This window comes from Pogonomyrmex barbatus, unplaced genomic scaffold, assembly GCF_055798465.1.
Source record: "Pogonomyrmex barbatus isolate J1 unplaced genomic scaffold, ASM5579846v1 scaffold2, whole genome shotgun sequence".
NCBI classification, from domain to species: domain Eukaryota; kingdom Metazoa; phylum Arthropoda; class Insecta; order Hymenoptera; family Formicidae; genus Pogonomyrmex; species Pogonomyrmex barbatus.
Window position 1 is genome coordinate 9469278 of NW_028297116.1, and position 14351 is coordinate 9483628.

General features: G+C 38.9%; 1 protein-coding gene across 2 annotated transcripts in view; it reads left to right on the plus strand.

Annotated features, from left to right (window-relative positions):
• sm (heterogeneous nuclear ribonucleoprotein L) overlaps positions 1–14149 on the plus strand; it is a 162174-nt gene extending 148025 nt beyond the window's left edge. For both annotated transcript variants that reach the window (XM_089075942.1, XM_011639537.3), the window contains one exon: positions 739–14149. In XM_089075942.1, the coding sequence (XP_088932068.1) occupies positions 739–878 (140 nt within the window). In that variant the 3' untranslated portion in view covers positions 879–14149. The remainder of the gene's footprint in view (positions 1–738) is intronic.
• Positions 14150–14351: the final 202 nt, after the last annotated feature.

The window sequence follows — 14351 nt, forward strand, 5'->3', positions numbered from 1 at the left end:
GGTTTTATCTCTGGCTACAGCGAGATCTATCTAGTTTATGCTTTCCGAACTTCAAAATCTTTGATCCATTTTATATTGAGAGGTAACGAGAGATGAACCATTGTTATATGTCGACCGGTAAAGGTGAAGATCAATCGGATAAATATCCAGTCGTAAAAAAAAAAATTCCTTGTATATGAATGTGTTTATGGTTTCTGAAATGAATTATATCGATTTGTACTTTATTCACAATCTACAACTCTTCAATTAATCTTTTGTTAATCTCATCTCATGCATTGCCTCAATTCTTACACGAATCATTGTCTCGTATCCGATTTTAGGAAACACATTCGAAATTCAAACGAATTAATGAATTAATTTTTAAAAAAATTTATATAGATACAGTTTTTGCAAAGAGAATTTTAAAAATCTAAATTTTCTCAAACTAAATTTTTTTCTCGTATCGCAACTTCTATTACTACATTTTGCTTTACATTCGAATAAAAAGATAAATTGTAGTTGCTATGTCATAAGACAATCGTAATCAACGATCAGGCTCGGAATATAGATCGAGAACTCATTTAAAACTTTAGATTCTCCCAATGATCTTGTTGGACAGTGAAAGTTGTCAAAGTTGTCGAGGAACTTGAGGAACGCTGTTTGACACGGGTGATCTCGTCGACCAGACAGTCCCTTCGCTAGCAAGTTTAGCGGCGAAATATTACAAGGCGGTCCCCTCGCCACGCTTGTCTGTTGCAGACGGCAAGTTCCCTTACATCATGAAGCTCTGTTTCTCATCGTCTCGTACCATACCCACAAGCTTCCCACCCAACAGCGGCAGCGCATCGAGCAATTCCGCTGGTAATGGCCACGTCAAAATGCAGCAGGACTCGGAATAGAACGGCGAGGTCCAGGGCCAGCAGCGTCAGCGTCAGCGCCAGCGCCCCTCACTCGCCGCCCTGCACCCGTTGTGTGCCCCCGCGACGGCGGGCACGGCCCTGCACCCAGCAGCCGCAGCGATAACGCTGTCCCCAGTCCTACCGCCGCCGCCACCAGTACCGCCACCCCTACCACCACCCACTTGTCTCCTGATAGCCACCCCAACTCTCTATCCGACCGTACCGCCACCGCCCCCACCCCCATTGCCCACCTTCTGGCCCTACTGATATGGCGGGCCCATACGTGGTGGGTGAGACGAACGCACGCGAGATCGGCCGAGGATGGACTCTCCGAGGACGAGAAGAGTAATCGGGAACGTTCCACTTCCCTTTCGTCGCGACGGCGTTTATTTTCGATCGAACTTGACGGACGGTAAAGAGACGACCGGTCGTTCCGCGGCTCTCGGTCCACCGGGTTCGGAAAGGGTCGCGTATATTCTTGGACACGTCACTCTCGGAGTCTTCATCCCGTCGCGGTCGAAGGCTTGGAAAAGTTTTCGCCGGGATACGATGTGTAACTCGATGCCTAATAGTACCGTGTCCCACTAGAGAGACACGTTGTCAACGTGAGTCGGACACGGGCATTCGGCATCCAGCAAGAGGTGGGGTATATAAGTGCAACGACACGTCGGAGGGAACGTCGCGGCAGAGTAAGCGTCGGTACTGTTGAAGTCCCAGAAAATCCTTCACGGCCGGCTGGTCACGATTTTCCCGGCGTCTCGCGGGGAAGAGACGGGTGACCCGTACGCGCCGCGTTCCAATTTTGGAGACTCCTGTAAATAACTCGGAGACCAGCGACCTCCGACGCGCATACATATCAAAGGGCTTGGAAGTAAATCGGTATGTTTTGCGAGGAACCATGCGCGCGCGATTTTCGCAGAAGCTTTACACTCGATAATTCGATATTGAGAAATTTCTTTGAAAGAAGGATCGTCTCGTCGGGGCTCTGTGAATCGTTTCGTGAGAGAAACGGTTCAGAAGAAAATGGTCTGAAGTGTTGTATGAGAGAAGAAGGTAGTACTCCATTAGCTAAGAGAGATAGATCGAATGGGACGGCTCAAAGATAGCGAGAAAGCTGTCTCGGAAAAGAGAGACAGCTCGCAGGAACTGAGAGAAATCGTTTAGGGAAGTTTGAAGACGTCTCTCAGAGGAAAGTTAAAAATACGATCTATCGGAAAAGAAATGGTTGAGAGTCGATAGAATCTTTGTAGAATGACTGAAAGGAGATGGAATTCGTTTCCTGATAGCCATCGAGAAGGTACCACCGTAGATCTCTGCGATGGTGGACGGAATGGCTCGACGACGGTCCAACTTCTTCTTCGGAAGAGGAATTGTCCGAGGTGGATCGAACCTCTCAGAAGAGGGGCAACTGGGAAGATCGAAGAAATCCTCTCTCGGAAGAGTGCGAAAAGTGCGAAATCCCTCATGGTTGTTCGTGAAGCAGACGGGTGGGCGCTGCTTCCACGAAGCCCGGACGTATATATGGCGGCTCGGCGTTCTCACGACCGCGACGAGACCGCTCTCTCGTTCGTTCGTTCGCCCGCATCTACGATCGACTCATCCAAACTCACGGCGCGCGCGCGCGAGCGTGGCGCCACGACATTTGTTCTGAAGCCGAGCCACTCGGCTCCTTGATGACCATACTCTGTGGGATCCAATAAACGAACCGGAGACTTCTTCTAGCGAACCACTTATTAAACACGGGAATAGAATTTTAGGAGAGTATTCAAAGGAATGATCTGAATCAATTGTGCTCCGAAAAAATTGGGCGACCTGCGAGAACGCAGCCATCCGCTTTTGAGTGTTGTCACTGATAATGCGCTGCTCCAATCGTCGTGATAAGTTCGGCCCGTGCCAAGCGACATTTTTCCTACTGGAAGCTTTCTCTCTCTTTTTTTTTTTTTTTTTTTTTTTTCCCCCGACATTTTAACACTCATTCGGATAACCTGATTTTGTAATGCAAATAATTTTGCTATAGAAATCCCAAAATGTCTGTAGAACTTGCACGTAGCAATATTTCAAATGATTAAAGGATTTGTCGCGATAGCGTTGTAATCCACATAGAGCAACTTTTGCATGTACATTTGTTGCAACTTTTGGCATTATTCTTTAATTGTATTGTCATTAAAAATCGCGAAGGTTTTTAATTGGGCGAAGGAGTCATTGAATCTACAAATTCTTTAAATTTTAAGATTCTTATATTGCTTTTACTTTGTGGCTTACCATGTTATTGCATTAAAGGTTTATTTAGATTATTGAATCTAATTGCAAATTTTATTTTTATTATGGTATGATGACTAAATCAGAAATTTATTATGATATGAGAAATAAATCAGAAAATCAGAAAGAAAAGAAATTTTAAGAATAATTACAAGAATAATTTGTCAATGATAATTATTATATGAAATAAGCATGTCTATTTAACAGATCTATTTTGTTTTTATTTTTTTGAAATTCATACTCTATTAGCTTTAATTTAAACATTGTAACTTTGATTCTTCATAATTTTGAAGCGTAGGAAAATAATGTAGCATGTTTTAAAAAAACATTTTTAAACGAAGAAGAACAGTTATCTGTTTCGCGGAAAAGAAAAAGGTTCATTTGCAAGAATGGAGTTATATCGATTCCGGTTACCCGGATAAGAGTTAATTCCACGATTGAATATGGTTCTTCTTCATGTCTCTGATTTGGGCGGCAACGCGAAAGTCCTTCGATCGCTCCTTTGATTTTTTTTTTTTTCGTCGCGCGGGGGTCCTTCTCGTGGGTCCTAAACGTTAACAATAAAGTCGTCTAGACTGCTACCAATTAAGAGGATTAAATCGTTTCCACTGTTCTCACTTACAACTCCGCTTCTCCAATTAAATAAACAGAGGAATTCCCCGACCCTCCCCCTTTCCACTTCACTTGAAGCTGTAGTGTTCAGATTGCGACGAGACGACGACACGGTATCGGGTGCTCGCACGCTCGCGAGCGTGCACGCACACGCTCGACCGGGCGTCGCGCGGCACTCGTACACCTTTTGATCAGATCGCGGACTGCGAATTGAGAATTTTATATATCGAAACAAAAAAAAAACAAAAAGAAATAAAAAAGCACGTACACGTAATAAGGAACAGTGAAGTCGACGACACACAATATATTAGTGTCCCTCGGTAATATTTTGTCGGGCCGAGGGGCGTTTTTATAAGAATGGTTTTAGATCTCCGAACAAATTTTGCGAAGTGAACCAAACGACTACTACTACTACTAAACTAAAAATAAATAAATAGACTCTTTGACTCTCGGCCATACGTAACGTATAAGATAATAAGGGCCGAAACGCGCGCGCCCTTGAGAGATGCGTGAAATATCAACCCGCCGTTTTATCCATTGTCCGTGAGAGAGAGAGAGAGAGAGAGAGAGAGAGAGAGAGAGAGAGAGAGAGAGAGAGAGAGAGTGAATGCGAGAGAAAGAGAGGGAGAGAAAGAGTGGGAGAGGTAGAGAGAGAAAGAAAAATCTAATGCAAATGAGAATATAATTTAAATAAGAATACAAAGTTTATATTCGAGGCAATATTTGTTACAATATGACTAGGGGATAAGTTGTGTGTATTTAAAAAAAAAAAAGAAAAAAGAAGACGGCTTCGGCCGAGCGAATGCGCACGAGGACCCGATCCTCGGTGACGATCGCCAACGACGAAGAAGACACTGAAATTGTTGTCGATCGTAAGAAACGACGTATCGACGCGGGGAGGAACGCGCGCGAATTCAAAAAAAGAAATAAATAAAAAAAAAGGTACTAAGCTAAGCGACGCGCGTCGAATTCACCGCGCATCGCGTTCGTCGTTTCGTTATTCGCACTTGGATTTACAGTTACGTTTGTGTTCCAACGATATAAGTATAGATTATTACTTTATCTCGACCTTCCCCCTCCCCCCCCCTCACCCCAGTGAGGGCTACTCTCCGAGGAGAAGCATAAAATTGTTTTTACATCACATTCTTATATTTTTATTATTATTATTAATATTATTCTGTAAGTATATGTGTAAAATTAGGTCTCCATAGAATACCTACACATTATGTTTTATCCGAGGAGCTCTTCAAGGTTTTTGATTTAGTGAAACAGGACCTAAAACATAAGGCAAATTAGACGCTAAGCAGTTTAGAACGTGTAACCATATCATACAATTTTGTAGATAAATATATAAATACATATACATATATTTATGTGATGCGGAGTACGGCGTTTAAATCAAGAGTGTATGTCGTTGCGTACTCGATACCCACTCGTGGATAAATATTCGAGGTGAAATATTGTCCTGTCATATAATTTCTCGAGATTGAACTTGCAAGAATCTTACAAGAACTCGAAAGAGTTACTAAGAAATTCATCCGATTATATAATCCTAATTTTGAGAAACATTCGTGTGAATGTTTCTTTTCTATTTTAAATCTCCAGGCCATTCGGAAAAATTTATAACAATTATAATAATATATAATCTTTTTCATTCAATCCAACATTTAAATTTTCCATATAATTAATAAATGTTTGTCATTATTTCTTTTCTCTTCTGCTTTCCTTCTTAATAGTGTATACAATAACTGGATCAAAAGAGGATGACATGAAATCACTCGCGCGTATCTTTTTAATTAATATGTTTTGTTGGAAAGAGAAAAGAGAGAGCGAGAGAGAAAGGCATCTTCGTTTTCGAGGAATTGTGTAACAGTGGTATATTGTTTTTTGCGGCATCTCGACGGAGCGATATTCGCATAATGAGAATCCCGCTCCGACACGAGTTTAATAATGGGGCGCGTCATGAAAGAACGCGCGCTAAGTCGAGAGATCGAGCACGCATAATCAAACTGTCGCTTATTTTCTGACACTTTACCCGCGCGCTAAGACTCTTCGGTAAAGTAAGAAGACGTAGAACGTATTTACAACGAACGCTCGCTTAACACGCTCGTCCCGGTCGCCGCATTTTCGATCCGGCGCGAACGCGCAAACGGGGATGGAGTTCCAGGCGTGTCCTCCCCCGACGATCGACCTTTATATTTAACCCTTTTCCGCTAAGTAGAAAACAAGATGAAAAAGAAACTCAAGAACCAGAGACCGAGTTCTAGACTTGGTGTTATTAGACGTGGCCGACGGTCCCCACAACGTAGGCGGGCCGGTAAATGAGGGCCGTAGATTATAGTCCGGAGAAGATAAGATAAGAGCGTAATCACGAAGAGACTAGATAATTTCGTAGTTCGTCGGAAGACGGAAGATTTCTTAAGGGTAGCAGCCGCTTATCCCATCGTGATAAAATGATCGGTCGGATGGAAGGGTTAAATCTAAAGCGACACATACATAAAAATAAACGATATATGTATATATATATATATATATATATATATATATATATATATATCATTTCGAGTACTGTGCATCAGAAGATGAGACGAGCTTCGTGCAAAGCTCACGGTTTGCATATCAACCCTCGACCGGAGCACCCACAGCGGTGTTACAAAAACTGACGCTGCAGAATTCCCGGGAAATTGCATCGTACCATATATGATTTTGCGGGAATATTACAAGCGGGAAAGTTACGACAGTGCTCGTGAATAAGTTCGATAACTTAAAGATTATTCCGCGGTTATCCCGTAATGACCGCGCCACCGGGCAAATCTGTCAGACGAATTTTTGCGTAATTATCGTGAAGAAGTTTAGTCCTGCCAGTTCGATGCGATAACCAAATGACAATAGAAACGATACGCTCCCTAATAGGACTAAATTTTATGGTGCTTATGCAAAAAGAAGAAAAGATATATTGATCAGAAAAAAATCAGTAATATTATGTATTTTTCGTGATTTTAATGATATTAAAAATACTAAGCTTATTTTTTTATCTACTATTTATTTGAATTAATGTGTTTTTGTTATTAAAGATAAAATTTAAAAATACTTTCTGATTTTGGTATTTCATTAGACTAAAGAAGGTTGAATCGAGGAAGAGTTAGAATATTCATGAATTGCATTTCTTAATTTTTATTTCCTCGAAATAAAAAGGATAATTGATCAAAAATTAAAAAATTCATGAATCCAAAAATGTTTTTTCAATGCATAAAAGAATTAATTCAAAAAATAAAAATGGAAATAGATACAATCGCTTGGTACTTCTAATTAAATATATCGAAGCTCAGCAACGAGAGAGCTAAAAGGAAAATCTTTAAGGTTTCAGATGTAATTCTCGGGAGCCTGCCGCAGCAGTTAAGGATTGAAAGGACACGTAGATATACATAGAAAAGACATACATTTATGATGTAAGATTAATCGCGCGTCTCTTTCCAATGGACGGATGTATGTATATAGCTTTTACTATTTTTCTTTTCTTTTTTTGGTACGAAGAGGACCCCCCCTAAAAGTAAGTTCGCGTACTCTCTCTCTCGCGCTAAGTGTCACGCTTATAGTGGATCTAATTAAATTTAAAACACATCGCGATGGACGAGAACGCAATTAACGCGTTAGTCGCGGAGTAAATAACAATACTTTATGTAATACGATAGAGTCCGGGGTACTCGCGGACGTCTTCTGATGAACAGGTTCTAAACGTGTACAAAAATCAAATTGTAATTTGGTAGCCTGTAGAGATCCTGTAAACGGTACAGTATTCCAGGGTAGAGAGATATACATAGCACTGTGTATGTAAGCACGACTACATGTTATTTCACGTACGTACACACATACACGCGCGTACACACACCGAACTCGAGGTTGTAAAGATGAGCCATCTGTGTCGATAATTAATTATAACTTTGAGAGCAAGCTACGGATAATAACTGGTTCTAGTTCTTACTAATACATATCCCATCTATATGTATATATTTGCAATCGCATGGAGAAATTTAATTGATTAATTATCGATAATGTAATTATCATTATCCTTATTATTAGTGTTATGATTATTTATAGCCCGCGGCGGTTGCGAAAGCCGGGGCCGAATAAGTATGTTAAATGGACGTTGCGTTTAAGGCGTTAGGTTAATGCTCGTTAGTTAGATACTTAGATGGTTAATGCAGCGTAGGTACATATCGTTAATATTGTTATTAATTAATGGTATTGCGAAAGGGTATTGAGACTGCGCTTTGATTTCTTTTGTACACGAAGAAAGAATTTCGTGACATTTTTCCGATATAGCTTATATTTTATTTTTGATCAAATTCATTCTTTTCATTTACAGATTTTTTTGAATGTTCGAGTTTTAAAAATTACCCGATTGAAACGTGCAGAATATCATTTTGATTTGACAATTGAAATGATTATATTATGCGAAATTAGAGCAGGACGAATTCGATATGTTTCTGAAAAGAAGAAAAATAGCATTAATTAATTCTGATTAAATCAATCTAGAATGAAGCTGAAATTATCAAGACGGCATAATTTTATAATTTCAAAGATCATCCTGATGTAATTAACTGCGCCGAAATTATATTATCATCCCTTAAAATATATTTTCTAAAAATGATACGCAAAATTATCTGTAAGCCCGATTTTTTTATTTTAATCAATACAAATATATATTTTATTTTAAATAATATAAATAATATAAATTATATATTTTAATTATTACGAATCTAAATGTAAAAGAATTAATTTAAATTGTAGAATTTTCGATAAACCGAATCTTCAGGCGCGACAGATCGTACAAAACAAGCCAAAGCGCAATTTAGCCTTTCCAGCAATCCCTAATGAATCCAAGTATTACCGGTGACATATACCTGCTCCTACATATCAGGTTTTAGACATCCCGAGCACTACCATGCGCCATATCAATGTTTCTAAGTGTTCCCTTCGGTGTGTCCCCTTCTCCGGCCTTTCGATGTCCCAAGTGAAAATTGGGACACGCCGATTATCGATTACCCTTTTTATCTCCCATATTTCTTCTCCTCCTCCTTCTCCTCCTCTTCTTCCTCGCGTCCTTATCTTGTATCTCCTTTTTTTTTTCTCTCTCTTGTTTCCACCCACCTTCCCTAAACTCGTTATTGTACATCTGAGCCGAAAGGGTCTCTAAGCTCTGTCTTCCCATCGCTGCGTGAAAAAAGACAAATTAGATGTAATAAGATTTGTTGACTGTATACACATTATTATAACGCATCGATCATGTGCATCAACAGCATACACACCCCATCGACACTCGCACACGACACCCCAGTCTACACTACGCCGCGACGGAGAACACGAGACGACAGCCGCTGCGTCAGGATAGTCCACGCTGGATCGCCAATGCTGAGATCGCAATCACGTCCGAGATAGTTCGATCGCCTCTTTCGTCACGTAGCAATTTTTAGTTTCCGAGTTTCGTCGTAAGAAGAAGATTGTCTGACCTTTTGACATTTTAACTGATACGCGCCTCTTCGAGCACACTGCGAAAGACAATCGATATTTTGTTTTATTGTGTTTGTTTGCTTATTTTTAGAATGTATTTTCCTCTGCATTGTAACACTTCAGACATGAGATCGCATATTTCAACGGACGATAGGTTTTATTTTCTGCCAATTTTTTTTAACGTAACAAAAATTTTAAACAAATAGACAATAGATGGCTTCGGCAGACTGGATCTTCGTGTCGAATAATTTTTACTTTTCTGAATTATGTGCCGTTAAATCAACAATCTTGCAACGTAGCCTACTCAAAGCTAAATCTAAATTCATCCCTTTTCTATTAAATCGATAATCAAATTTGAAATCGATTAATCCCCGACTATTAAAAATTATTTTATTACGAAAAATATTACTCCAGCTAGAAATTGAACCTGGACCGCTCGTTTAACGCGCGGGTGTCTTATCCATTCGACCACTGAAGCATGTGATAATATTTATCGTAATAACATTTAATAAGGAAAGAGTGAATTTAGATTTAACTTTGAGTAGGCTATGATGATTGCAAGATCGTTGATTTAACGATACGTAGTTTGCGATAAGCATTATGTTGAAATTCAGAAAAGTAAAAATTATTCGACACGAAAACCCAGTCTGCTGGAAGTCATCTATTGTTTATTTGTTTGAAAATTTTTAAATTTTAATTCTGATCGCGACTTACTTGGACGAGAAATGATCAAGTGATCGCGCAAGTGTCACGGCAAAATATGAATATCTTAATTTGCGAATCACGACGTGAAATACAACGGAATTTAGGTAATGCACCTTAAAAAATGTATAGCAAACATGATAAAATAGCTAGAAGGCCAAAATGTACTATTGCGATTCTCAATTTGAATTTTCAATTTCGCAGCTTAACTCCCTTATTCATTTGCCCCGCCGATTGGCGGTGGTACAGGTCACAATGCGCGTTATTGCGGTCGAGAAAGCCACAGAAATTAGTACCGAGACTTAGATTAAACAAGTTTGCGAACTCCTATTCCGGGAAGCTTGCGCTTAATTAATTCAATTAATTAAGTCCGACACGGAAAGGCGATCGCGACAACTAACGAAGCCGACGAGCCAGGCAGAAATTCGCGACCCGTGCCCGCGTTCTCCAGTCAGGTTTGCTTTGGTTGCTCATTCAGGGAACGTCCCCGTCGTCGTTCCCTGTACGATCATAATTTCGAACCTGATCGTCTCAATCAAGTATTGACCATAATAGCCTGTCGTGCCGCAGCGCGCTGTAGATATCGTAAGCCACGTCGTGGAAAACGATTTATTGACATCGAAGGACACGTACACACGCTTGACGGAGAGGGTACAATAACGTGCAATAATGACGCCTGATGGGCGTGCTCTTATCACGTATTTCGAATTTCTTTCATTTTCCAAAAGACGTTCGCGCCGCATAAATGTATTGCGAGAAACCCGTGGCTTTCGCCTTCAATCCATTTTTTTTTTTTTTCACCGTATATGTATACATTCAGAAATTTTAAAAGATGTGACGTAGGTTCTTGTATATGTCACTTTATTGGTACAATAGTGGAAAGTAGAGAGAAAATCTAATAAAATATCTAAGAGATAAGTGATTGGCTTAAATTTTAATTTGGCAATATATCGGCTATCAGGGGGAAAAAAAGTAAATAAAAATGAGAGAAGTTTCGAAACGTGACAGAGCTTTTCACAGCTTTCGGGCAACATCTCTGCACAAACTTGTACGCAAAATCGACAAGAGACACGTACACCCATACACACGGAACACGCTCCAAAAAATGTGGTTGCTCCTAAAAACGAAAACAAAAAAAAATTAACGATGTAATGTGTATATTAATACTTGTATGTCGTACGCTCTAATGTTGTTTGAAGAGTTATTTGCGAGTCAATTATCTGTGCCTAGCAGCCCTGTGCACCCTATCAAATGTACTACCGTTCAGATGAAAAAAAAAAAAAATATCGAAACGAAGAGAGAACGGAAGCGAACGAAAGAGGGAGAAAGAAATGCAAAGACGAATTCAGGCAACACGAAAAGAGAAAGGATAATAAGAACAAAAAAAAAAATACAGAAAAGAGATATGTATAGTATCGAGCAGAACACGACACGACACGTGTGTTTCTCACAAATTGCACCCTGTATACATAGTTCGCACAATGATCTGTTCCTATTTTGGAATCAGTTTTTTCGAATTTGCCAAGAATGTATATCTACAGATTCTATATGAGAATATATATAGAAAAAAAAAAAAAAAAAAACTGGACATGAAATATAAAGTATTGAAATCTAGTTCTGGAATTGTTAACCCTTTCGACCAAGCATGATTTTCCGGGGGGAGCGCCGAAACGCGGTATCGACGCTGTCACACCCCCGGAAATCGATCCCCCATTCAAGCTGCCCCCCGGGCAGCCTAATAGAAGTTTTTGTTCTTTTACGCGATCGAATGTGCGATCTCTGCTCACGTTTTGCGCATCGAGAAATAATTTCATGAGAGAGAATGATTGTTACTTTTTGTGGGAGAGAGAGAGAGAGAGAGAGAGAGGGAGAGAATGAGAGTGGAATTGCGTGGAATACGCACGTGAGGGTGATAAACGTCTCGCTAGAAATTGATTACAGGATTAAATCGGATTGAAATTAATCGTTATTAATATGTTATTTTCAAGATTTTTAAATATATATATATATATACATATATATATATATATATATATATACTTGAAATCAAGGAAAATAAAACATGTGCTACATATACATTTTATTATATATTTTTTAATAAAATAATGCTCCTTGAAAGATGAAATACTAAAGTCCTATTACAAAAATTTTTTGAAAATATTGGCATCGTTTTATTTATTAATTATTGATTATTAAGTATTAATCTCACTGAATTTTATTTTCAGTAACTTTCAAACGGTTACTGTTAATTTTAATCCGATTTACTCTCTGTTCGCGAGATGTTCCGAAAGTAAAGTTCTCATCTTCACGTGATAAATACACATCTCGTAACAAACTGAAAAAAAATAAGAAATATGGCCGGACGATTCAGCGAAATTAATATTAAAAAAAATGTAGGCGGTACAGTAGAGATACGTCACAGCGCGGAAACGTGTGGCGAGTATCGCGCTTCCCTTCTGGCGCTCGTCGCCGACGGGAAGCGATCACAAAAAGAAGCCAAGGGAAAGAAGACCGAACGACATTCAAAAAACGCATGTACACGAGCTTTGCGACTCAAAACTCTGCTCGCAACAGAAATTGATATAGATATAGATATATATACACATATTATACCGTCACACACTGAACACAACAGCACAACCACAACCACAACCACTACCACTACCACTACCACTACCACCACTATCACCACCACTATCACCACCACTACCACAATCCACGCACATCCATATATATATATATATATATATATATATATATATATATATATATAAAAACATATATATATATATATAAACTATATATATATAAACATATATATATATAAACATATATATATATATATAAACATATATATATATATATAAACATATATATATATAAACATATATATATATATATACATATATATTTATACATCTATATATTATATAAACTATATTACATCTCTATGAGTATATATATATATATATACGAGAGGACACTTACCGGTACACGCTCTAGGAATATATATGGGACGCCTGTATGTGTGTCTAAACCATCATCTGCTTCACAAAATTCTTCAACGATCACGCCGCTTCTCGCTGTATCGTGGATTTGCGTAATCATTCGTGTAATTATCGCGCTCGTAACTCGTTTCGATCCGTCGCATTGACGGATCCTTCAGCATACGCTTTCATCCTTTGACGATGCACTGGTGCGAATTGTTTCAGAAAATGATAATTTGCGAATCCGTCGATTTACATCGTAGCCGACAAAGCCGTTTGCCAGTTTGTTTCGATATGATTTCAGCACGATAATTAATTCCTCTGTTGTTAAACCTTGCATTAGTTATGCACGAAAAGCACTGAAGGATGAAACTTGGTGCGCTTAACGGATATCCATTAGATTTTCATTGGATCGACATGATTTGCAATAAGCGCAACGCAGGATGAAAGACGATCTTTCCTCGAATAGTTCCTGAAACGTTGCACGGAAATCGCAAGGGAGATACATTTTCGAGCGGCCGACAGAAGCGAAGCAGCGGGCGTGAATCGGTAACATTAATCCCAGAAGTACCAAGCTTTCTCTTCTCATATGCGCTAGCCAGAGATGTATCCCTTTTCTTTTTTGCCCGTGACTGTCAAAGCGAGATGTCTCTCTTCTGAAAATCTCGAGGTTCGCTTATTCGCGTATTTGCATCACAAGAATTAATATTGACACATTTCCTGAAATATATCGAGATCGAGCTACTCGACTCGGAACTCATCTCACAATTTTACACGAACTTGGTACTTCTAGAATTGACAAAAGCGACAATTTTGCAGGATAGATCACAGTTAGGGAGGAAGAGAGTAAGAGGGAGTAGAGAGTAAAAACTATTAAAAAAAAAAAAAAAAAAAAAAAAAATATATATATACACACTCATCTCGAGCGCCGCTAGTAAAAGACATGGTAGGCTATTATTACCGCTAAATAGTCGCTAGCCGATAGTGATGTAGCTTATTCTTTAGAGTTATTTTAAGTTCTTAATTATACGAGAGAAAAAGGGAAGGAAGTGATTAACTATAAACCGACTACTATCGTATCACATTACACACTGTAACACGTCGATTATAATGACAAGAATATTTACCTGTGCATATTGACATATTATGGAATCACATCATTAAAACATATACTACTCAATATATATATATATATATATATATCCAGCGTCAGCGACTCGATTCATTGACACCCACACCATATACCATGGCATAATATTGATAACTCGGAAACAGGGCAATCATTCTCAAAGATCTTCATGTATCCCGTCTCTCTGTCTCTGTTTTGCGATACACGATGTAAATAATTACGTACAATTTTAATGCAATCAATTTTTAATAACAAACTACAAAGAATGTAGGA